A 27455-nucleotide genomic window follows, 5' to 3' on the forward strand; every position below is an offset into this window, starting at 1 on the left:
AATTAATAATTAATAAAAATGGATAAAAATTTTTTTTATATACTATACATTTACTATACTATATGTAATAAAAATTGTATAATAGTACCTAAAACGTATGCAAATGTTATATAAATATAATAAGTAGCAAAAGATAAAATATGCCAAAATAAATACTAAATTTAAATATTACTATTATTTTATTGTTTCAAGTAATTGAATTGATTATAAATATACATCTTAAACTAATTAAATTTATAAAAAAAAAATAATTTCTTAATAAATAATAAAAAATATTACATTATTAAATATTTAACTTAAAAAAAAATGGGGAATGATTCTTCAAGAAAGCTAATCCTCGTTTGTCATTTAGGTTATGAATTCACAATAATATACTTTAATATTATTGGGACCTATTCAAATTTTGACTTTAGAGCTTTTGACTACTTTTACCAAAATTCAAATTTTAACACTATTGTATGGAAAATGCTTTTACAATTAATATTCTACAAAACTATCAAGTAGTTGTAAGGTTATTCGTTCTAGAATGTCAAAAAATTAACAAAATTTATTGAATTCGAGTCTACAGATTATTTTGCTGATTACTAATTACTAGGTAATAACTCGTAACTTATTTTATATAATTGAAAAATTTTAAATTTATAAGTGAGACAAAATTAAGTTTTAATTTTATGTAATAAAAATTAATAATTTATTCATTGTCAATAATAATTAAAATAATAAACAAATCAAAATATATTTGACTATTTGAGGTATTGTTGATTATATTACTTTATCTTGATTTTTTATTCAGAACGTGTATTCAGCATAGCCGAAAGAACGTTATAGCATGTGATTATTACCTAGAATTAAAAATTATTTTTGATTTATTCCTATTTGTGTTATTTTATGATAATATACATTATACATATTATATACACATAAAAATGAATATTACGCTATTATACAATTGTAGATTGATAATTTTTTTCGGTGTTATTTTAATCATCAATTTATTAGCATTATTCAACTGCATTGATATCAACAACATTTTTCTTGATCTTAAATTCATCGCAGTCCAATTACAACTATACATCCCCAAGTGAACCGATTCTATCTGTAAAAAAAAAAAATTAATAAACCAACTAAATTAGGTTTTAGCATTTAATAAAATTAACGTTACTTTATTATTAATGCGTTCCATTAAATAGCAAAGGAAAAATAAAACAACAAACATGTATCCAAATGCTGATATCAACTTCATTACACTAAGAATTGGTATAGATTCTGATGACGTAAAAATCTATACATAAAGGATAATCTATATCTGTTATCACTTATAAGTATTAATATATCAGATTTATACATAGATAAACACAAAAGTGGATTTAGGCACCAAGGGAGTGGTAAATCACTAAATAAAAATCTACCCCTAGTTATACATTATCATTTGATCTATAAATTTGTATTACCACAACAGATGCATATGTTAATATTATGATAGATCCTGAATTTATTGTAACAGTTGATAAGATAATAAACTTATACGTGGAATAAAATAATTTTAACTTCCTGGAAAATAAAATAAATATTTAAATTTATTAATACATTAATTATAAGTTAATTTAAACCAAGTTTTCGTGGTATACAATAAATAAAAACTAAAAGTCTAAAATTAAATGTCACTTAACTATAAATCTCTACTGTGCTAAAACTATTGAACAATAATAGGTATACTAACGCAAAATGTTTTTGTTGATCCTTCATAATCGATACTAAATCATAAATACAGTCATTACAATAATTTTTGTTTTCTGAAAATATACAATTTAAATGCATTATTACTATTCAAAGTATTGTTATTTTTATTCACCTTGTGAAAAACTCAAATAAGTCATTCGGGTTAAAAGGTGACTAATAAAATTCTTTTCATATTATCGACTTACTATTATTATTTTCGGAAACCAGTTCAGTGTTGACATTTTCGTAAGCTCTTTTTATCATCTCATAATGAGCGATCATAACATAGCAGACTGAAATAAAGAAGACATCGACCACTACGTATATGTATAACATATACATTGCGATAAATGATTCCATAATATAAAATATAACATAATTATTATTATAATAATTTATGGTCACTGGGAACGGAAAGTTGAAAATGTTTTCAAACCGTTGATTTAATTTGTTTACGTCTTCTTTTTGTAACAACTGTAGCAGTAGAGGAAACATGATCCATTCCAAGGCAATCACAATTCCAAAGCCACTTATAAAATTTGTAATTTTTATTGATTGATTTCGATGTGTATGGAGAATTCCAATATGTGTTTTACACTGTGAACTCGTCAAAAAATTCATATGAGAGACCCGGAGTAAATCCCAAATGCTATTTGCTTTATATAAAAATATGATTATTTTTAGTAAACTTGAATAATAAAGTAAGCCACAAAACATTAGCTGTATTTGATTAACGATATTGAGTATATCTTCCTTCTCAGTAAAATAACCTAACAATCCATAAATTACTATACAACCAATAACACAATTTATAATATACCAAGCTAGATGGTAAACATTTAAATTACAAATTTTTTTGATATTTGGATCAAATAGGTGAAAAAATCGAATGAACTTAAATAATTTCAAGTTGATGGAAACTTCGTTGGATTCCAATATGCTTTTATCAAACGTCATGTTCTTACAGATTCGATCTAAAAATTAAAATTAACATTCTGTAGTTTGTATTAATTTTTACACTACTTATAAAATAAATTTTATGAAGCACTTTAAAATAAAATTTGTATTAGAAATTATTTCTTCGTATTTTTAAATACTCTACTAAGTTAACAAACTACATCATACACTTTATATTAAGTTATATTGTTGTTATGTATACTATGTGGAAAGCACAACATCTTGTATTAAACACTTTAATTTTTGAGAATATATCTTTCACTGTTTTAGATTCTGAACGAAGTGATGAATGTATTGATTTTACAATGATGTGTGTTTTTTTTTTTTTATTTTTTTTTTATTTTTGTGTCTGTCACCACGTTTTGGAGCAGTAAAAGTGCTCCGATTTTAAAAAGTGGACCCTGTTTCGGATAGGAAAGTGAATGTAGTTTGTACTTTGGCGGGTCAAAAGTAAAAAATTTCCAATAGTTTTCAAAAGCGCCGGGAAAAACCAAAAAAAAATGACGGAAAAACGGGAATTTTTACGCAAAACCAGTTTTCGACCAAATCGATTTTTTTTTATGGTTGTAATTCAAAAACTAATCACTGAAAATACTTGAAATTTTCACCAAATGTTAATGTCAGTGGTATCCGTATATAGTTAAATTTTCAAAAAATTTTGACTTTTTTTGAGTTATTTATAGACCACTGAAATTTTCGATTTTTTTGAGAAATTTTTTTTAAAGTGTCGATAAAAAATTTTTGGATGACCAAAAAGTTTTGAACATTTAATACAAGGTTCCTTATGAGTTGTTTTTAATGTAGTTAAAAAAAATTAAAAATCGTTAGTCACAATTTTTTTTTATAAGCGTTTATAGTTCAAATTTTTACGAAATCTGTCGAAAACGCGAAAATTTGCAAGTAATTTTGAAGTTGAAAAATCATAAAATTTTTTTCTTTTATAACTAAGTTTTGAAAATTTGGTACAAGGTTCTCCATACATTTTTCTTCAATAATCTGTAAAAAAAACTCTACCGGATTCAGACAAAAAATTTTTATGAGTGTTTGAAATTTAAATTTTTACAAAAACCGCGTTAAATAACAGTTTAGCCTCAAACGATTTTTGATATTTGTTATTATTCAAAAAGTATAAGTCGTAGATACTTGAAAATTTTACCAGTTATTAAGATTCGCGTTTTCTTTACGTGATTTAAATTTCAAAATATTTTGACTTTTTTTGAGCTATTTATAGACAACTGAAATTTTCAATTTTTCTGAAAAAATATTTTTGAAGTGTCGATAAAATTTTTTTGGCCCTATCAAAATACTTGAAAATTTAATACAAAGTTCCTCATATGTTATTCTTATAGTGATTAAAAAATTATAAGAATACATAGGCACAATTTTTTTTTATTAGCATTTGAAGTTCAAATTTTGACGAAAATTCGTCAAAATTATGAATATTTGCAAATTATTTTGTAGGTATAATTCATAAAAATGTTTGTATAGGTAGCTAAGAGTTGAAAATTTAATACAAGATTTTTCATAAGTTTAGCTTACAATAATTATAAAAGAACTTAAATTTTGGTGTATTCAGGCCATTAAAACATAAACCACCTTTTTCACCAACAACTGGAAATTATATCCTAGGCTGACAAATCATCTTCGTTCAGAATCGTTTTTCGTATACAATGATAACTATCATTGGATTCAAATTTAACACTCCTATAATATATAATAATGATCCATACGGCACTTAATGTACAGCAGAGCGGTACTCACTTGCCCGCTTTTTTTTTAGTTGATACTATGAGTTGACATACAATTTAAGACTCTGATTTTTAAAGATTAGATGTAATTAGTAGTATATGTATATACATAATTAAGTAGATTAGTTTTAATGTATAACAGCAGCGTATTTTACGTATTTACTCACTTTTTGCCAGAATCCGTTGCTTTGGTGATTATCTATTTAAAAATACATCCGTTTATTGAAATCCCCAATGTAATATATACCAGTAATAAAATCAATGTTGTTATTTTGTTAAAAAATAATATAAACGTACGTGTACTTTATTTACAAAAAGATTTTTAAAATATAATATTATATTAAATGTTTGAAACGTGCATATTATGATATTTTCAATAAATATATTTAACTTAAGAACATGATTTAATGAAGATTATTCAACGACCGTCGATAATATTATCTGGAATAGTTCATTGTTCAATATGCGTACTTAATACTGAAACTAAAATGTATTTTGAAATATTTAACACTAACTATTAATAGTTTGTTAAAGGAAATTAATAAATTATTAACGTTACGAAGTTCGCGAAAGAATAAATGCTGTACCTACCTATTGTATAAATATTTCGTATGTTAATCATTAAAACTTTAATGACTAGTAATAAGAATTAAAATATCAATATAAATAGCTTGTGCGTGTTTGTTGTGAAAACAATGATGAGAAAATTGAACAGTTGTCATCAGTTTAATGGAATATATAGGTATTTAATGCAAAAAAAAAAAAATAATAATAATAACATAATACCTAATATAATAATAATTAATTAGAAATTTTCTATGACTTACGTGATAGTGTTATTCGTTCTTTGAATATCAATAAGCTAAAAATATAATATTTGACATAACACATAAGTCTATTATAATTATATGTCTATAGTAGAATATATTATAACACACTTTTTACTTTTTAGGAGTCCATATGAAATCATTAGAATTAGCCTAAAATTAAAAAAATATTGTAACACTAAATTAAGTTACCTATACTTTTTCACATATATGATATACCTTTCTATATAATTATTATTATTGTGTGTTTCAAAATTGTATAGTTGATATATACCAATTGCGTATAATATCGTATAATATGTGTATCATATTTTATTTGTATCTATTGACGTTTATAGCCTACTTATAGGTAAGAAACATTGTTACAAGCGACAATTTTATGCATAGGTATAAAGTGAGTAGCAACTGCAGAGGATTAAAACGCTGTGATATTATCGTCATATTAAATAATAAACTGAGATAATATATGAAAAAAATCATAACAATTTAAAATTAATTTTAAATTTTAAACACAGTTAGCCTGTCCTGACAATATTACATTCCCGTCCTCGCGCCGTTCGACAACTATTGGATTATTCATCAAAAGCTTTTACAATAATCTGGGGTTAGTACTGCAGAGCAGATCATTGTTTTGGTACCGGTTATATGTATGATTCGCTGTTAGACAGGAATTCTCTCCAGCGATTTTATGTCCTGCGATCACAGGCTACTATAAGGTTAATTCGCGATATTGAACACTACAGTTACAATTAAATTAAATTTTAATCATATTACTAATCGTGCATTATTTCAGCAGAGCACAAGTCAATTGGAACATTTAAAAAGTAAGGGGTGCAACCGAACGCCCCGACTACCCCCTCTCAAATTGACGCCACTGCTAAGCGATCGACGACGTCTCAACCCTATCGATTGAAACTGAGTTGGTCGACCGAGTAGAAATAACGGAACAACTAATCGTTGACAATCATTATGAATTATGATACAGACGACGTACTACGTAGAGGATGCGTCAGCGAAGGTCTGAGTGTGTAGAAGGCGACCCGGCAAGCGAGCTAGACCCGTACGCAGTAGAAACAACATCGAAACCACGCAGAAGACGAATAAGCGTTATAGGTATAAATATAGAAATAAAAATACTGAAAACAAAGAAACAATGCAAACATTTAAACCGAACGATAAATAATGTAGAGTTAACTACCATCATGGCGTCATCCATTTATATATAAAACAAACTATATGCACACATAAAACATAATGCGTCATAATACATATGTATACAATGATTCTTCAAGAAGTCATATTCTCGTTCGTCATTTAGTAATGAATTCACAATATACTATGATATAAGTACTCAATTAATGATTTTGATCACTTTCATGAAAATTCTTATTTTAACTCTATTATATAGAAAATGCTTTTACAATTAATATTTTATAAAAATATCAAGTATATACAATAATAGGTTATTCTGAAATAACCTAACCGTTCTAAATAATTAACAATATTGGTTTTGATAAAAATTGGTTGCATTTCAGTGATACGGATTTTTTTTTGTATTTCCAGATTACTGAGAAATCTTAGAAAAGTAATGGTAATATTCATATTGTGTAATCAAAATACCTATTAGATTTTACTTTCTATCAATAACGCGGACTTAAATGTTGAAAGTTTAAGTATTTTTAATGATCTAAAAGATAGTACTAGATATAAAAACATTTAAATGTCGTTATTACAAACTCTAATCCTTCAGTTCATATTTAAATAATGTCTATGAGTATTACTATTAATACAAATTTCAAAGTAACAAGTAACACTATACAAAATAAAATAGAATATTTATAAAAATTAGTATGGTGATAAATAATAAGTGTCTTGTCTTAGTGATTATAGTTATAAGTTCATAACTTATAACTTATTTTATATGCATGATGAGTGAGATTGAAACTAAAGTAGATATAAAATGTTACATTATCAATAAATCAAATTATGGTCGAAAAGTTCTACTGATACTACTAATACTTCATATTCTTTTTTAGTTGGAACGTACTTTCAACATAGTTGAGAGAACATTATAGCATGTGATTATTACCTGAAATTAAGAATTAATTGTTTTTAATTTATTAAAATTTGTATTATTATATGATAAAAAAATAGATATATATAAATTTTAATATTACGCTATTGTAAAATTGTAGGTTGATAATTTTTTTCGGTGTTATTTTAATCATCAATTTATTAGCATTATTCAACTGCATTGATAACAACAACATTTTTTTTGATCTTAAATTCATCGCAGTCCAATTACAACTATACATCCCAAAGTGGACAGATTCCATCTGTTAAAATATAATGCATAAATAAATCAACTAGGTATAAAAGGTTTTAGCATTTAATGAAATTAACGTTACTGTAGACATGAAGACTACGGATTTTCTTCGTGGATATTTGGACTGTATTTTAAATTTAATTCGTAACAACATTGCGTGATCGGCGGACGGTAACAACAACCATATTATATCATTTCAGACTACAGACTAACAATAATACAATATAAATCATTAAAATCGCCAAGATCGACGATATCTTATCTTAATTCTAATGGTACTGATAAGTGATCATCATTTGACCCAACGGAGCACAATAATATACATAGAAACACTACAGTTACTTTATTATTAATGCGATCTATTAAATAGCAAAGGAAAAATAAAACAATAAACACGTATCCAAATGCTGATATCAACTTGATTACACTTAGAATTGATATAGTTTCTGATGACATAAAAATCTTTATACAAACAGAATAATCTGTTATCAGTATTAATATATAATATTTATAGATACAAAAAGGGGTGGATTTTTATAACCGAGGAAGAAGTAGAACACTTTAACAGTCAAATTTATTAAACATCATACCATCTAATTTAACCCAAGGTCAGTGTTGAAACTAATTTTTATTCGGTTAGAAAATTATAATATTTATATTGGTTTTGTGTTTGATAAACATGTAAAATAAAAATCCACCTTTGGTTATAAATAATCATTTGATTTATAAAATTTTGTATTACCACAACGGATGCATATGTTAAAATTATGATGGATCCCGAATTTATTATAACAGTTGATAAGATAATAAACTTATACGTGGAATAAAATAATTTTAACTTCCTGAAAAATAAAATAAATATTTAAATTTATTAAAACATTTATAATTAGTAAATTTAAACTTGGTTTTCATGGCATATAACAAATAAAAACAAAAGGTCTAAAATAAATGTCTCATGACCGAATCTAAAACTATAGAACAATGAGTACGAACACGAAATGTTTTTGTTGATCCATCATAATCGATACTAAATCACCAATACAGCCATTGCAATAATTTTTGTTTTCTGAAAATATACAATTTAAAATTTAAATGCATTATTATTATTCAAATGATTGTTATTTTTATTCATCGTGTGAAAAACTCAAACAAGTCATTCGGGTTAAAAGGTGACTAATAAAATTGTTTTCATATTATCGACTTACTATTATTATTTTCGGAAATCAATTCTGTGTTGATATTTCCATAAGCGTTTTTTATCATCTCATAATGAGCAATCATAACATAGCAGACTGAAATAAAGAAGACATCAACCGCTACATATATGCAAGGCTGGGCATTAACGAGTTAATAAGTTAAAGTTAAGTTAAAAAGTTAAGTTACTTTTAACTAAGTTAATTAACGAGTTACTTTTTTTTTAGAAGTAACTTCTAACTTAACGAGTTACATTTTTTCCGAAGTTATTCAGTAATTAGCGAGTTAATTAATTTTATTGGTACGGTAAGTTAATTTTTTCCTAAACCACAGATTTAAAAGAAATTCAATTTTGTACAAATTAATTTTTAAAAAAAAAAATCTGAAATTTTAAATATATTAATTAATAATTATTAGACAATAATTATAAAAATAATTATCATATGACATAATATTGCATATTCACAGAAAATATTATATAACTATAAAGTTAATTATAAACGAAAATTTTATAGGGGTAACCTCTTCATAATATGTTATTTGTTAGCTTAAAAAAGGTAGGCAGGTATAATTATTAATTTTATACTAAAAAAAAAAGTAACTTATTTTTAACTAAGTTAAGTTACTTTTATTTTCTAATTAACTTGTAACTTTTGCAAGTTAAAAAAAATAGAAGTAACTTTTAACTTTAAACTTAACTTACTTTTTTTATATTAACTTAACTTAACGAGTTAAAAAAAATAGTTAACTTGCCCAGCCTTGCATATATGTATAACAAATACATTGCGATAAATGACTCCATAATATAAAATATAACATAATTATTATTATAGTAATTTATGGTCACCGGGAACCGAAAGTTGAAAATGTTTTCAAAACGTTGATTTGATTTGTTTGCGTCTTCTTTTTGTAACAACTGTAGCAGTAGAGGATACATGATCCATTCCAAGGTAGTCACAACTCCAATAGTACTTATAATATTTGTAATTTTTATTGATTTATTGCGATATTTATGGAGAATATCAATATGTGTTTTACACTGTGTACTCGTCAAAAAATTTATCTTTGAGACGAGGAGTAAATCCCAAATATTATTTGCCTTGTATAAAAATGTAATTATTTTAAGTAAACTTGAATAATAAATTAAGATACAAAACATTAACTGTATCTGATTAATGATATTAAATACATCTTCCATCTCAGTAAAATAACCTAACAACCCATAAATTACTATACAACCAATAACACAATTTATGATGTGAAAAGCTAGATGATAAACATTGATATTACAAATTTTTCTGATATTTGGATCAAATATGTGAAAAAATCGAATGAACTTAAATAATTTCAAATTGATGGACACTTCGTTGGGTTCCAATAAACTTTTATCAAACGTCATGTTTTTTTAGATTCGATCTAAAAATAAAAAATAAAAACTCTGTAGTTAGGTTATAAAATAAATTTGATAAAATACTTTGAATAAAATTGTTATTAAAAATTATATGATTATTGAAATACCTTATGAAATTAACTAACTATAGTATACTACGTCATATAGGTACTTGATATTACAATGTTATACATTGTATTATTGACTATTGTGATTTTTGATTAGTGAAAATCATAACTTCTTATTCTAAATACCACTGTGAAGATGGCCCTCATATCTATTAAGTTTTTCATAGTCCTATTTAACTTTACAAGTAATTCGCAAGTCCAATCTCATAATTTACAAGTCAATAACAAAGAAGTGATTAGGGGTGGAAATGTGGAATTGAGAAATTACTAACTTCACGCTGCCCTTACTTGTTGGTCGAAATTTTCGTAGGTAGTGTCAAAACACTCGTTATAACTATACTATAAGTAAGAATCAGTATGTAAGTCAAGAGGGGGGAGTGCGCTTCGACTTTTTAAAGTTTTACATCAGCTTTTAGGTATACCTATTGTCCAGTTTCATTGATGCCAATGATTGTGGTGAAAACTAAATGCAAAATAATTTTAAATCAAATAGGTACATTAATAATTGTATTCTATAGTTGTTATCGATAAATAGTTATTTTATACTCAGAATAGCATGTACCTATACATATTATAAAACAATGAGAACTATACTTTTAAAATCAAACTTAACACTTATTATCTTATTTTTAAATTATTTAATACACAAAGTGAAATTTATTTACAATTTTGAGCTGTTTAAAGAACACTTTATAATATTTTAGGAATCAAATAAATAAATTGAACTTTAATTTTACTAAATCATATTATAATAATAATGTTTATATTTGCTCACTTCTTTGTAAAACATAGATATTATGTTAATGGTGTATCCTAAAAATGATCCAATATTCTATATAACACTAATAACTAATAAGTAATAAATATTTACAATAATATATTATGTGTAATGTGTATTATGTACTTACATAACTTTTTACACTCTTAACGGCGTTGAATGTAGTTTCCATCATATTTGAGTTACACTTTTTTTAGTGGTTCACTAAATTATAAAGCTGTAACGAGTGGTACACTAATAGTAACTTTATTATTTAATTTGTCTATTCCTAAGCCAAATTCCGATTAAATTTTTTCTATTGAACTGTAAGTATCACTGAGCATATTTTACCTTAAATCCGACAAGTAAGAACTGGTGTTAAAACTTTGAAAATTCATAGGGTGGGGGTTTTAACTAACAAATTCTTACAATTATAACAAATGTTTTGATACTAATTACGAAAATGTTGGACAGCTAATAAAGGTTGCATGACGTTATCTTTCTTCGGTTCCACTCATAATAACTCAATTGTCATTGACTTGCAAATATACATATAAAATTATGACATTATGAAAAACTCACGACGGTGTTTAAACACTTTAATTTTTGATACATTTTTCTCCCTTCTAAGAATAACTAGTATAATTATTATCATTTAACATACAATTTGGTACGTTGATTTTAAAAGAGTAGTTCCAAATTTTATTAAGACACAATAGCATATTATACTTACTTTATTTACCCGGATCCGTTCTGGCAGTTATTACCTATAATTACAAATAAATTGGTTTACTGTAAGATGTAAGCCTCCATAATTATTACATAGCATGTATATTTATACTATAGTATACCAGTATACGTACCTAATATTATAATTTATAATCAATGTTATTTACTATTATATATTTATTAAAATAATATAAACGTACCTTACTTACTATTTTACTAAATTATTTCTTATAGTCTATAGAGGATAATATTATATTCAATGCTTGTAAACTTAAATTTAACGATATTTTTAGAACAATAGAACTTGATTTAATAAGAAAGATTATAATCAATAATTATCTGGAATTGCTGATTGGTACCATGTTTATTGTTCAGTATCCATATAAATACTAAAAAATATACTTTGAAGTATCTAACTTTAACTATCAGTAGATCAGGTGTAGGTAGGTATAAAAAAAAATTTATTCAAAAGTGTTGGGTATATTGTATAATTATTTCATAAAATAATGATTAAAACTTCAAATTCAATCAATAAGGATTAAAATATGTATAGCTAGTGCGTGTTTATCGTGAAAATAGTGATGAGAAAATTGAACAGTTGTTAACACATTAATCCAGTACAGGTGTATTATCAGAATAGATATTATATTATGCGTTAACGGAGGCAGCTCATAAAAAAAAGGTCATAATCGAATCTTCACACATTTATTTTACACGCACGATAGATATTATGAAGATATCGACAGCGAGTCTTGGAGAATTACATTTATTATACACCTAAAGTAAAACTAGTAAAAACCGCTTATTATGAACACAGATTTAAAACATTGAAAATCAATCGGATTATTGAAACAATATAAACTATAACTATAAAATACTATACTGCAATACTACCATTTATGATTTGTCTTATACATAATATAAACACATATTTTTTAACGCTTCAACCGTATCTGGTGTGACTTGCAGATTATGTTTTTTTGAGGAGAGGCTTAAGCGCCTTAAGCCCCCAAGTCCCCCCCCCCAATATCCGCCAATGAGTTTACTACATAATATTTTTATCTTTACAGTTTACTGTATTGTTATATGTACCTATCGATACCGAATTCCACTCGTCCAATTCGTTTCGTTTATGTTTACTGTTCTGTATCGTAAGTACCTACAGTGCCTACTAAACTTTTTACTGTTGTACTTTTAAGTTCAGCTTCAGTATGTGCGTACGCAAGGAGGGTGATAGATGTTTCGGTATTGAGCGATATTATTATTACGAATTACGAAAACATGATCACTGTATGCAAAAAAACAGCTAGACATCGATAGATACATGTATTAAACAACAAATAAAATAGGTAATTCATTTTTTTTTTTTTAGTAGATTTATTTTGATTCATTGTACATTTTTTCCGTTGTAAATACAACCAATCGGATAAATTATTTAGCGGCTTCTATAGTTGTAAAATAATCGTAATATTGTCGGGTAGAGCGCACCATTGTACGTGTTAATTGTGTTTAAAAAACATACCGACCTGCGAAGAACATCTGTCAACAGTTATTTATTTAACCTTATATTTAACCTTCTTAAAAATTCAACTCGCATCCAAAGTATCCAACAAACTACGCGGCATAGTACCATCCGCGGTATGTAAGCGCTGGTCGTACTCCTTGAGAGAGTGGTCTGTTGACACACGCGTAGCCAGTTTACGACGTTACACCTAAAACACATCTGTACTATTTTCATTAAGTGATCGGAGCAGGCGCCGGCACTCGATGGTAGCCAACTGCCCGCGGTTCTAAAAATTACGTGTCAGGTATGTATTGATGGCCATACCTCACCAGAACCCTTAGGATCCGATGTTCCATGTAAGCGGAAGACACCCTTTTTGAAAACGTTCAACACTGGCCAAGCTCTATATGGCCTACTGGTCCGATCGCGACACGCCGAACCGTCCAACAAACGACACACTGGGCCCGGTCGGTCGGCAAGTCTCGTCGCGGTAGCCGTCAGGTCTTCCAACCGATTGGATCCGCGACGGCCACCCGACTACGAGACTCGAATCGTAGGGCCTCTGTCAGTCCGCAGGACGACGGCCGACCGCCGAACGCGACCGTACCTCCAACCGTCGTCGCCGTTTAGAGACATCTATCGGCCGACATTTGCACTGTCTCACGTTGCCGCCGACGAGACCACAGTCGTACTGGTTGTACGTCGGTGTCAGAGAGAGCACTGCGGGCCTGTCGTCAGTCTTCGTTACACCTTCCCAACGAGCGGACGTTACAATAATAATAATTGATGTAACTGATTGCTGTAGAAAAAAACCGAAAACCGCACACGATTTCAGTTCGTTTCTAAAACCGTGTCATTAGAGAAACATCCTTTCAAATAAAATAAGAATACTATGAATTACTATTTACGTAGATGTAGCGCTAATACAGTCCATATACAAGTTTATTATATTATTATATGCACATAACAGACTTGGGTAGTATATTCCGAATACAGAATTCTGAATACTTTTTTAACGTCCAATCACATTTAAAAAATAATTTCATTAATTTTTTTGTCATTGAAGCTTTTGCACTTGTGTATAATTATAAATAAAACGAGTTTATTATAATATTCATTTATAAACAATGAATTGAAAAAAATATATTTTCGTCATTGAAATCTATAAATCTACTAAAAAAGAGTATTTGACAAATATTTGGAATACTTTTTGTGAAGTATTTGGGTTATGTATTCAAAATACTTTAAAAAATATTTTACCTAAGTCTGGTATGTAATATAATAAAATACAAGTTACAACTAAGATATTATTCCAAAATGACTGCTGCGGGTGCCCGTTCAACTCATCACGAAAATATCGATTTAAAATGGACGATCGATCGAAGACGGCTTAAAATGTACTTGTACAGTCGTGTTACTCGTGTAGGTGTAGAATGTAGATGTATACTCGTGTCCTATGTATTATTAATTATTAGTTATTACCTACCTATATTATATTATAATATCATGTATATTGTATACACACACGTTCACGTTATAGGTCCTGCGTGTCGTTATTTAAACTATAGACACAACGAAATAATAAAATTATAATATACCTACACGAGGATGTAGGTAGTATAAATAATATTCAAAAACAAATACTACTTATACCAACGAAATAGATAACTCCGATCAGTAGATATTAGGTATAATAGGTATTAGGTATATTATACTTTACACCCCATATAATATTATTCAGATTATAGTCGTTGTCTAAACTAAATCAATTTATCACACTCTTAAACTTATTGTTTACACTTACATATTACGCTAGAGGTTTCCAACTAGGGTGCCACAAAAATTATTTGAAATATATATTTTTTTTAAAAAACTGTTTCGACTGTTCGACCACGAATAAGAGATTTATGTAAAAAAAAAACAAGCCCTAGCGTCACATTAGTTCCATACGTTACCTAATGTCTAATTAATTTTGAATTTTGATAACCAAATGATATTAATTATTATGTATAATAATAATTAAATATAAAAATGTGTAATTAATGTTCAATGTAAAAATTTGTTTTATAAAATAAAATAATATGATTATAATGTATATACTTACAATATTTGCTTATATTTAGGCACTTTTTTAAATTTTGTCTTTTGTTATTTTAGCACTGTGCGGCGCGCGCAATCGTATACCTTAAAAGGTAAAACGCGTGCAATCGTACCTACTCCGCCGAAATAATCACCAATATTTTTATAGGTGGGTATGTTGTTTTTTTAGTTTTTTATGCCTTACTTGAGTCGATTAGTCGAAACTGCCTAGTTCTTCTATGACTAGTTGACTTATAAATTATAAATATTTAATGTTTAATTTATTTTCGTGAAAAAATAATCATGAGCAATAATGTCCGAGTAGTTTCATGTACTATGCGCAGAATTATTCAGATGCTTCATACCCTCATTTTAATGAATGGCGGACAATTTCCCCCGGACATTTTTCCCCCGACTGTTTTTGGCGTAGTAGGACATTTTCCCCCAACATATTTTCGATGCTGACATTTTCCCCCCCATTTTTTTTTAAGTTTATTATTTAATATTTAATAAGAAATTATTTTTTTCCAGTAAAATATAATTTTTTTTTTTTTATAAATATAATCAATTATACTATAATTACCTATTATAGTAGATGTATATTTTTGATCAATTCAACTACTTGAAACAATAAAATAATAGTAATATTATATTTAAAAGATTGTCTAAATAAAAAAGTAATAGTACTAGCATACTGTATTATTCGCTAGTATCTAAAATTAATAAACTATTAAAAATTAAAACAGGTACGAAAAAAAAAAATAAATAAATAAATAAATATGAAAGACGATTACAAAATATGTGCTTAGATATAAAAAAAAAGTGTCAGAAATTAAATGTTTTTTACAAAATATATCATTTTTATGTCGAAATTTTTAGACTATATTTCATAAATATTTTTAACCTTTTATAGGTTATATAATTTTTTTACGTTTTATTATACAATTTTTATTATATTTATGAAAAAAAAAATGAAATTTTTGAACTATTTTACTTACCTATATACTTACATTTTTTTTATGTTTTAATTATATTTTTAGAAAAAAAAAATGTAATTTATAGTACAAATATATAAAGTTAATTGTAGTATAATTGATTATATTTATGAAAAAAAATAATTTCTTACTAAATAATAAATAATATTAAATTATTAAATAATAAACTTAAAAAAAAAATGGGGGGAAAATGTCCTACTAGGTATGCCAAAAACAGCCGGGTGGAAAATGTCCGGGGGGGAAATTGTCCGGTTACCCATTTGAATCTAATAAGTAGGTAATAACATTTTTATCAACAGCATCATAAACCGTGAAAGGTAATATACTTTAGATTATTGTATATATTACACTATAATTTATTAAAATATTTTCATTATTATCTGATAAATTTATTATTGCAGAATACCAGAATACATATTAATTAAGTTTCATTTAAATTTTGTATTTCTGTACTATTATGACGGTTAACTATCGTCATACAGTTATATAGTCAGCCATTAGTTACTGGATTACTGCTATATTATCTATTTTGAAAATGCAGTAATCCCTCGTTATCCGCTATTGAGTGGGCTATAAAGTTGTATAACATTTTATCGTTATTATACGAATACTACAGAGTGCAGATAATTTATTTTAGAAAATTGTAAATAATTGTTGTTGTATCGTTCGATATACATATAACTATGTTTATACTGTATGCCAGTGGTTGTCAACCTTTTTGGGTCCACGGCTCCTTTTGATTTTGAAATAAAATATACGGCTCCCATACGAACATTTAAAATAAACAAATTTACATAGCGGTGTGCGTTTTACAACTGATAGATTATATTAGAGGCAAATCATTAAGTACCTACCTAATTGTAAATAGTAATCGAAATATGCTATTACTCGATATCGCAAACACGGTTATCGACGGTTATCTCACACATGCAAAATGTAATATGTATTGGTGCGCCAAAATTTTATTTTTAGTTTCTATTGCGAACGCGGCTCCCTTGATAATAACCGGCGACGCCCCTGGGAGCCGCGACGCACAGGTTGAAAACCCCTGCTGTATGCACTATGCACAGATAAGCATTACATTATGACAATTTATGACTTACCTATTTTATTTTCTTATATCGTCAAGTTGTTCAGTGGTCTGTTGATAGGTTGTATATAGTAATACTATTTAAAAAAAAAAGGTCAAAAAGGTCGTATTTGGGGTACGACACCCAAATCATAGAATACTAGTATAGAAGTATTCTATGCCCAAGATAGGTAGGTATGTAACTTAGTCCGTGCTATAATTTAATAATCGTAAAGCCGGTTGTTTAATTGTAAGTGGATAAGTAGTGATATCATGGAACTGGATTTATAAATAAATAATAATAATAATAATTTTTATATTTTACTGCGTAGTATATATTTTGTATTTTACAAATAATTTTATACGTAGTGGCGAGTTGGTATGTCTTACTTTCAGGAAAAGTCCCTCAATCCCATTTTGTTTATCACAAACTAAATTAATTTTATTATCTCACTTCATGATTTATCTGTGATTTTTTTATCAAATAACGTTATCAACTTTTAAAACGATTCAGCACACTGCACACAATTAGTACACAACACTGCTACAGCATACAGATCATAGATCAAATTTCAAAACGTCGAACGTTCCTATCTCGAAACTAACACAAAAATCTGTTTAATTAGTCAAATTAAATGTGTTATAATAGGTATTAGGTAGTTAATTAACTGTGGTTTGTACGCGCTGTACCTTATTTACTCTATGCAAACGAACAACGATTTACCATTCACGATTATTGTGTATTTTTGTCATTGTACTATTGTTCTACGTTGCCAGTTTTTTTTTCGAATAGAGTTATTGCTTAACATTTAAAAGTTGTTCGCACCGGCATAGGCACTTTAAACATTTCCTACGAAAATATAGCATAACATAATTAACTTACCTTTTATATGTTCTCAACTATAAGCAAAACTGATATCTACTGAACATGATAAAAGACCATGTGTCGTTGAATTTCGACACAGTTTTGTTGACGGGTCCTACGCAAAAATACAGCTGCAAAAGTTTTTATAGAAGGGTAAAGAATACAAATTATTTTTCTTGTATTATTTATGCAAGTGGTTTAATTTTATTGTTTTTTTCTTACAGTTTTGGAGACAATTATCAAAGTTACAGAAATTAATTTTATACCTGTTGGCGAGTGTAATATTAATTTCACTTCTATTGTGGTTTATTGGATCTACTAAGAATCTTGAAGAATTATCTGAGACCAATGCTATTAAATTACCACAAGCAACTATTTGGCCCCAGAATGTTGTATGTTTGATTACGATATTGACGATTTCAGTGACCTATATGCTTGACTAATCATATTACAAATGTTCTGTTTTAGAAAGTTAATTTACCAAATTATGTAGATTCAGTAAAAATAAATGAAATTGAAGATGTTGAAACTCCAGATCAAAAAGAACAAATTGCCGCACCAATATCTAATGATGCTGCAAACTTACCGTCTGGTGAAGGTATTCAGTTTACGCCAGCAACGGGTCATAGACAAACCGCAGTTTTAAATGCATTTAAACATGCATGGAAAGGATATTGCAGTTATGCCTGGGGACATGATCATGTAAAACCTATAAGTAGAAAGTACCAAGATTGGTTTAATCTAGGATTGACCATTGTTGATTCTTTAGACACACTATGGATAATGAATTTGAAAAAAGGTAAGGTCTATTAGTACTAGTATTAATTTGATATTAATGATTATAAACTTGTACATCATAAATATTAGACAACTTAATTTATTTTATTGTATGCTACAATAAAATAATGTTCAATATAGATTACTGAAATAATTTTGTTCTAGTTAGCATATATTAAATAATACATTATATCAAACACATGAAAATATTATTTTGGATGTTTTTAGCTTAGACATTATTTAAGATTTTAATTTGGAAAAATGAGTACAATTATAAAATGTTTGAATTATTTTTATATTTAGAGCCTTGCATTTTAAGTATGTCTATCATATTTATATTACACAATGTACAATGTAGGTATTTGTGTATTATTTATTTAGTATGTTTGGTCAAGCATTTAAATTGTTATAACTTTTTATGTTAATAAGTACCATATTAAGTCTGTGATTGTATGATTGATGTGCCAAACATAGTATTCAGTAACAAAGCAAAAAAGTAATCGATTAATTTGACCACCTAACATTAACTTTCTCAATAAACATTTGTTCAGTTGTAATAGCCACCTGTCCAAATAAATGGCCGAATATCATTTAAATTGTTATTGATCAATGATTAGTAACGAACACTTGTGACATTTGTAAACGTTACAATCTACGCTTAAAATATCCTAATTAAAATTTATTTATTTATTTACTATTTTATTCAGTATTATTAAGAAGTATTGTGCGTTTATGTCAAATAAATAATAATGTAGTTTTTAATTACTTTACTTCACGTTCACACTACTAATTACTTGTATTATTATAAATACCAATTACTCATATTATTAACATCAGTTATTATTTTACTAATCATTTAACTAGCATAAAATATATCAATTATGTTAAATTATATTTTTGCTTAATATATTACTATTTACGATAGTCATAGACTATTAATTAGTATTAAACACTATTTTCTTAGTTTCAAAAAATAATGAACTATTTTTTTTTATTTAGAATTTGATGAAGCTCGTGAATGGGTTAGTACCAGTTTTAACCTTGACCATTATAAAGATGTCAACCTTTTTGAAACTACAATTAGAGTGTTGGGTGGATTTTTAAGTGCTTACCATTTGTCGGGTGATTCATTATTTCTTGATAAAGCTGTGAGTAGTAGTTCATTATTATTAAACACTTAATATTAGTTTGTTATAAATTATAATAATTATTATATTATTATTTTATTTGTTACAGCTAGATATTGGTTCACGACTTATGCCATGTTTTACAAAATCTCCATCACCAATACCATATTCAGATGTTAATCTTATCTCACATATGGCTCATTCGCCTAAATGGAGCCCAGATTCGAGTACAGCTGAGGTATCTACCATACAATTAGAATTTAGAGATTTATCAAGGTCTACTGGTACACAAAACTTTGAAGTGAGTCATGCTAACATAACTAATAGTTTAATATGGTTATGATGTATGCAATTAAATTTCAGAATGTTGCATTCAAAGTATCAGAACATATTCATACATTAGAAAAACCTAATGGACTTGTGCCCATCTATATAAATCCAAATACAGGCAAATTTCATAGAGGGTCTGAGATTAAAATTGGTGCTAGAGGTGATAGTTATTATGAATATCTTTTGAAACAATGGATCCAAACTGGAAAATCAATTGATTTGTAATAATGATAAATTAATACATTTCAAAAGCATTAGTTAAAAACATGTTTTTTATAGTTTGAAGGATGATTATTTGGAAGCCATTGATGGTATAATCACACAATTAGTACGGACATCACCCAAAAGAAATTTAACATATATAGGAGAACTGAAGGCAGGGTCACGAAATTTTCACCCAAAGATGGATCATTTAGTATGCTACTTACCGGGCACATTAGCACTTGGTGTTCACTATGGTATGCCTTCTAGTCATATGAGATTGGCTGAAAAATTGATGGAAACATGCTATCGTATGTATGCCGACCAACCAACATTTTTATCCCCAGAAATTGTATATTTTGGTACAAATGTAAGATTGAATTAATATTAAAATATCTAACATCTTCTAATTTTGCTTATTATTTTTTTTTTCTGTAGACGGATGTCAATCAAGACATGTATGTTAATATTAATGATGCACATAGCCTATTACGGCCTGAATTTGTTGAAAGTCTTTGGTACATGTATCAAATATCAGGCAATACAACATATCAGGATTGGGGTTGGTTAATATTTCAAGCATTTGAACGACATACTAAAGTAGCTGGTGGTTTTACATCCATTGGCAATGTGTTAGATCCAGAAGATACGCGTCCTCAAGACATGACTGAATCATTCTTTTTTGCAGAAACCCTGAAGTATCTATATTTGTTAATGTCTGATGATCGACACATGCTATCTATTGATAAGTATGTGGTTAACAGTGAAGGGCATCCATTGCCAATTAATAACCGGTGATAAATAATTGATCTGATTACTTATAGGTTTGCTGTTGAGTTAATGAATAGATTTTTATTTGTCTTTATTGGCTGTGAATTTTTGTTTTATCGGTTTTGTATACTCGTCCACGATTACCACAAAATATATAACACACTTTTAGTACTAACTAAAATTTTTAAATTTAAATATTATATTTAATTAATAATTATAAAATTTTTATTTATTTTTGGTTATTACTATGAAATTTTATAATTATCAATGTTTATGACTTTCTTTATCTCTTATATTATTTAGTAAAAGCAATATTTAACACCCAGAATCTAAAATAATGGTTGGGAATTAAAATATAAGTATTCCATCATTAAATTGCTTTAATTGGATTAAAAAAGTATTAGATTTATTACTTATATTTACTTAATGTACATAAGTGATTAAAGTATCTGTAATTTAAATTGTTGAAATGTTTTATAAATTATACATTTTTAACTGTAAAATTGTTAAAACAATTACATTATATGTTAACTGATATTTATAAATTAATTTAGATAGGTTCTAAGAAAGCAAAGAATTCATAACTTTTTCTTAAAATGCTTCAATAAAGAATCACTATCTAATATTATATACTATTACCACCTTTATTAAATTAGTCATATTTTCTAAATAATTTTTAATACAATTTAAGGCACTTTTTTTATTGCTCCACTGTTCTCATTTATTTTTGCCACTCTGTTCCTGATTGATCAGAAAAACATTGTCACTCGTCATTCAAAAATAGGATGTGTTATTTCATCAAATTGTATGAAAGAGTTTTTAACAATCTATAATAATCTGAGTTCTATCATAATACAGTTATTTTGTTGGTTTTGTATATTCAAAACATTGATAGGTTTTATAGTTTCAATATATGGAGAAATAAATAGTGTCACTTGCGATTCATTTTTGACATCATTCATGTTAATTTAATGGGCAAGATACTTTTAGTACTTTTTAAATAAAGGTATGTTCTATATGCCAATTATTCTGGTCTTCATTATAATAATTGATCTTTTAAAGATGGTATTATATTTATTTTAAAATTTATTTACAATTGTTATTCATTATTTTTTAATCCACATATTATTTAAATTTGCTTTTTATGCTTTGAGTTTCTACAGTGGAGTAAGTATATAGGGGAGGGTTAATGATTATATTGCTAGTTGTTGTTGAGTTGCAGAGAATGTGCTATATATCTTATGTGTTATCAGATATATTCATTTTGAACTTTTCTAATTGTCTAACCTAACCTAAACTGGCTAAACTACTTACGTGGTTAAGCTCATTATCAGTTTTTCTTTATAAAATGAAAATTTTTCAATTAGTAAAATTAGTTTTACTTTAAGGCTCTGTTGAGGTTAGATGTTGTACTATATTGATCTTTATAACATTCAAGATTTAGTGTTATGTAGTAATATATTTTTTAATTTTTGTTAAACAAAATTATATACCTATAATATATTAAGAAATATTGAAACTTATTATTTATCTGTGACAGGGCTAATGGTGGAGCAATATCATATCAAATTAAATAAAAAATAGTTAAAAATAATAATGCAAATCATTGACTTAATCAAATACTGTTTGTTTACATTTTGAAAATAATAATTTTTTTGTATAATTATTTAAAAAAAAATACTTGTAAAGCAATTTTTAATTAAGTTCCACTTAGTAACTATTTATATCTAAATGCAATGTTTTTGCATTGGTTTAAAATGTATAATAATGTCACACTAAACATTTACTTTATTCTCAGTCTGTATCATGTTTTGTCAATTATCCAATTTTGTATGTATTATAAAGGTATCAATTACTTAAATCCAAGAGAAATAAAAAAAAAAAAAATTCAATGTATTATATTCACTACACTTCAAGGTGCGATAAAAAAATTTGAAGTTATGAAAGTTTTAGGTTATTGAGGTTCGAGTTCATAAACCAACTGTGTTATAAGTTTTAATTAACCTATAATAGTTTTATAATTTATATGCTGCATATTATTAATTTGTTAACGCACAATTAAGGGTGAACTGGGAGCCAATCGACCCACTGTTCTGCAAAAAAAAAAATATTTTTAAAGCAATACACGATGAGTTATTTTGTGCTGGCCCAATCTATGTAGTAATGACACCGTCCCACTGTGTAAATGCACAGTAGCATAGCGGCCCAGTCTGCCCCTGTGCATATTTGATAGTTATGCACTTGTATCTATAATTCATTGGCTATTTGTTATTGTATTATTTGTGTAACAATATTATAAATATATAGGTACCTGTGTGATATATATTTTTTTTGTAAGAATAACAAAAAGAAACTATTTAATAATGAATTTATAATTTAAATTATGAACAAATAATTTTGTTAGACATGCAAATGTTTTGTTGTTTGAATAATTTATATCATAGACTTATAAACCTATAAACTAGTATAGTCTATGGTTTGTATAGCTTATTATTTTTTTTACACTAAATAAATTTACATACAATTTGAAAATCATATTGTATTCCTAAGTAAGAATAATTTAATTATATTATTAAATATAATGTCATTTTAAAACGAATTGCATTTATGAATTATTGATTTTTGATTTAATATTATTGCTATAAAAGTACTAAAAAACTAATCAAATATTTTTAAAATTGGTCATTGTGTAATAAGTGTTGTATAATGTTTTAGAATTAAATCTATTCTACATTAAATTTTAAAACTGAATACACTTAAATTACCTTCAGCCTTTATGATTCAAAGTGATGAACTACTTCAATAAATAAATATTCTTCAGAACATTAATGAAGTTAAATTAAAATTTTTATTAAAAACTAAAAAGAGTTAACAGTCCATTCAAACCAAATTATTCAATATCCTAACAGTAAGGTATAATAGGTGAAGTTATTCTATACACGGCTCACCAGTCATCAGACTCCAGTCTTATAATCCTTTGCTTATACATAAGTGTCAACACATCATTGTGAAGTTGGGTGACTAAAGTTAGGAGACCATTTTTCGAACGATTAGTGATAAAAAAATCCATATTCTGGGTTGCGTTTCAATGTAAAATAGGCACAAAACATTTATAACCTTCATTTAACGTCCGTCAACCACGAGATGGCGCAATAATAATGATTTTAGAGTTGAAAGCCCTTCAACATCACAATATAGTAAACAGGCTATTTTTCGTGCGGCCGCGGTACGATGTGTTAACTGGTATTGTTGTACGGTTTTTAATTTTTTTGACAGTGTTCCAGAAGGTGGCGTAGCATTTAATCTACATAATAGAAAAACTAAGAAAATTTAAAACAAAATAATATTAAATCTGAAGTGCACACCGCACACGGCTCTTAAAAAAAAAATGACGGAAAAACGGGAATTTTTACGCAAAACCAGTTTTTGACCAAATAGATTTTTTATATGGTTGTAACTCAAAAACTTTTCGGTTATCCCGACTACCACGAGTCTCAATTCCATTATCTCGACTACCTCCTCAAAGTCTCGGCCAACATGAATTTGTCATTTATTTATATATTATTATGACAATATAACATAACTTTTATTAGGTAGGTATCACATATAGACTATCTTTTTTTATACGACATAATTTTCAAAAATGAACTAACAATTATTAAAACTATAGTAGGTACAAAAACTAAAAATAAAATTCAAAATTAATGACTAACTCGAGTAGAAAAATGTTCAGCCATTCAATTTAAAACACTTATAAATGGATTATCGTGCTTTGATACCACATGAATTTAACCAAATAACTTAATAACTGTGTGAGAAAACGTGAATTATAGGGGCCAACGTTGCCACTCGCTCGTTTGAACATTCGAAATGAAAATATCCCTCAATTTGCTATGCAACACCACCTAAGGTAGGTCACAGGCCACAGACACGTTAATCTGTGGTCACATGGTTAAAAAACAATGCCGTCATTCTGCTAACAGCGGTTGGTAATAAATATTAGTTATTTGGTTAGGTAATCGCGATTGACTGAAGACAGCGGTTGGTCTAATGGTAGTCGCGGCATCGGCCGGTAGTCGGGATAACCGAAAAGTTCCCTGTAAAAAATACTTGAAATTTTGTATATAAATATATAAGTGTTATCTATTTACAGTTAAATTTTCAAAATATTTTGACTTTTTTAAGTTATTTATAGACATTTAAATTTTCGATTTTTCTGAGAATTTTTTTTTTTGAAGTGTCGATAAAAAAATGTTGGATGACCTAAAAAATTTGAAAATTTAATACAAGGTTCCTTATGAGTTTTAAATGTTTTTCTCATCGTAGTTAAAAACATCGTTGGTCACAATTTTTTTTTTATAAGCATTTTATTGTTCAATTTTTATGAAATATGTCAAAATCGCAAAAATTTGCAAGTAATTTTGTAGTTGAAAATTCATAAAATATTTTGTGTTTATATCTAAGGTTAAGAAATTCAACGTTAAGTTTTTAATAAGTTTTCCTTAAGAGAAAACTCGAAGAATCATTATTGGGAAAATTTTAAGAACCTACACTTGAATTAAAATTTTTTTTTTTAATTTTTTTTTCAGTTCCATATATGGTATATGGTCTTAACGGTTTCGATAGAAGTTCATACATGAATATTTTATTATATTACTATCCGATTTTTTTCGATTTTTATCCAATAGGTCTATTTTGTCATGTTCTTTTATTAAGTCAAGCTAACAGCGTAATTAATTACGCTGAATGAAAATTTGCTATGTTGTATGTATGTAAGACGGAGACAGCACGTCATGCGAGTGTGGCATCCTCTTAGGTGACACTCATTTGGAGAGCAAGATAGGCGTATGACTCGTATAAACTTCTATAAATTCTTGTCCCTGTAAATATTGTAATTACTATTGTATTAATAATTATTATAACATATAACAAGCTTAAATATTCAATGTTAAATTGTTATAAAAATGTTGTTGAAGAACTTTCAGACTGGCCTTAGTTTATCTCATTATAATTTAAAATTGCGCATATGCCTCCCCGAGTGTTCAATTTGTGGAATTATCCGTAATCAAAATGTTTATATTAGTATATAAAAAAAGCTTAATACTACATTTACATTACATAATATTAACTTCACATTACGATTATATTCAGGCATGTAGCTAAGGGGTGGCCTGGGATGGCCCGGCCACCCTGATGGCCACCCCATTACATTGCTGAAATACCAAAGGCTTAAATAATTGAGTGAAAAAAATTATAACAGACTTTAAAATTTCTATTATATTTGTTTTTACTTATTATTACATAATTACGCTATGTTCTCACTATGATTGCAAATATGAACATAACAGTCTTTAATTTATAGCATTAGAAACAATTCGATTTGAACAGCATGGTAAGATTATCAGAACTCGAAATATAATTCGTTCACAGATACTCTTCGTATTAACGTAGGATACAATGCATCTAAATTAATTGTTATAAAGTCGCATACTCACGACTCACGTGAACTCGTTTTCTTATTTCAATAATAATTCGGTATTTCCCACCACGGCATCATTGATTAGTGTAGGTCCACGATAATATTATGCATAATAATATTATAGTAGATATCTATTTATAATCTATATTTTATAAATATAAAACCGATCGCTGATTTCCTACTATAATCAACTAGGTATATAACAAATAATGTTATGCATATTTTTCATTACAATGATAGCAAAATCTTTGGACTTGGAAGAAGTAGTAGATAAATTTGTTGTTAATCATAATAATCGTAAAATTATTTTAGTCTAGATTATTTTTTAAATTGTATTTATTTTAACATAAATTTGATGAATATATTTATAACTCATTTATATTATAGATAAGGTTTGTATAATATATAGATTACAGATGAATATGATCTAATTTGTTTGTATATTCAAATTTAGAATCCTACATATTGTACTAATTGTTATAT

At 27.1% G+C, this 27455-nt stretch overlaps 3 protein-coding genes and 1 non-coding gene across 4 annotated transcripts; 1 reads left to right on the forward strand and 3 right to left on the reverse strand.

Annotated features, from left to right (window-relative positions):
* Window positions 1-312: 312 nt before the first annotated feature.
* LOC126554468 (uncharacterized) lies at window positions 313-5155 on the reverse strand. Its single transcript, XM_050209548.1, has 7 exons — window positions 4592-5155; window positions 1926-2693; window positions 1721-1793; window positions 1452-1551; window positions 1163-1282; window positions 938-1096; window positions 313-842 (listed from the first exon to the last, which is right to left on the reverse strand). The coding sequence occupies exons 2-7, from the start codon at window positions 2674-2676 to the stop codon at window positions 786-788; spliced, it is 1260 nt and encodes a 419-aa protein (XP_050065505.1). The 5' UTR covers window positions 2677-2693; window positions 4592-5155; the 3' UTR covers window positions 313-785.
* A 1954-nt stretch (window positions 5156-7109) lies between these two features.
* LOC126554470 (uncharacterized) lies at window positions 7110-10181 on the reverse strand. The gene is made up of 7 exons (XM_050209551.1): window positions 9535-10181; window positions 8783-8909; window positions 8571-8643; window positions 8320-8419; window positions 7920-8039; window positions 7429-7587; window positions 7110-7340 (listed from the first exon to the last, which is right to left on the reverse strand). The coding sequence occupies exons 1-7, from the start codon at window positions 10168-10170 to the stop codon at window positions 7284-7286; spliced, it is 1272 nt and encodes a 423-aa protein (XP_050065508.1). The 5' UTR covers window positions 10171-10181; the 3' UTR covers window positions 7110-7283.
* Window positions 10182-13525: 3344 nt separating this feature from the next.
* On the reverse strand, window positions 13526-13657 carry LOC126554472 (U11 spliceosomal RNA). Its single transcript, XR_007606678.1, has one exon. It is a non-coding gene; the product is annotated as a U11 spliceosomal RNA (small nuclear RNA).
* Window positions 13658-17919: 4262 nt separating this feature from the next.
* LOC126554469 (endoplasmic reticulum mannosyl-oligosaccharide 1,2-alpha-mannosidase-like) lies at window positions 17920-21587 on the forward strand. Its single transcript, XM_050209549.1, has 8 exons — window positions 17920-18440; window positions 18512-18679; window positions 18756-19086; window positions 20064-20212; window positions 20301-20492; window positions 20555-20742; window positions 20801-21092; window positions 21161-21587. The coding sequence occupies exons 1-8, from the start codon at window positions 18351-18353 to the stop codon at window positions 21518-21520; spliced, it is 1770 nt and encodes a 589-aa protein (XP_050065506.1). The 5' UTR covers window positions 17920-18350; the 3' UTR covers window positions 21521-21587.
* Window positions 21588-27455: the final 5868 nt, after the last annotated feature.

Source organism: Aphis gossypii, unplaced genomic scaffold (assembly GCF_020184175.1).
Source record: "Aphis gossypii isolate Hap1 unplaced genomic scaffold, ASM2018417v2 Contig00516, whole genome shotgun sequence".
In the NCBI taxonomy this organism is placed as follows: Eukaryota; Metazoa; Arthropoda; class Insecta; order Hemiptera; family Aphididae; genus Aphis; species Aphis gossypii.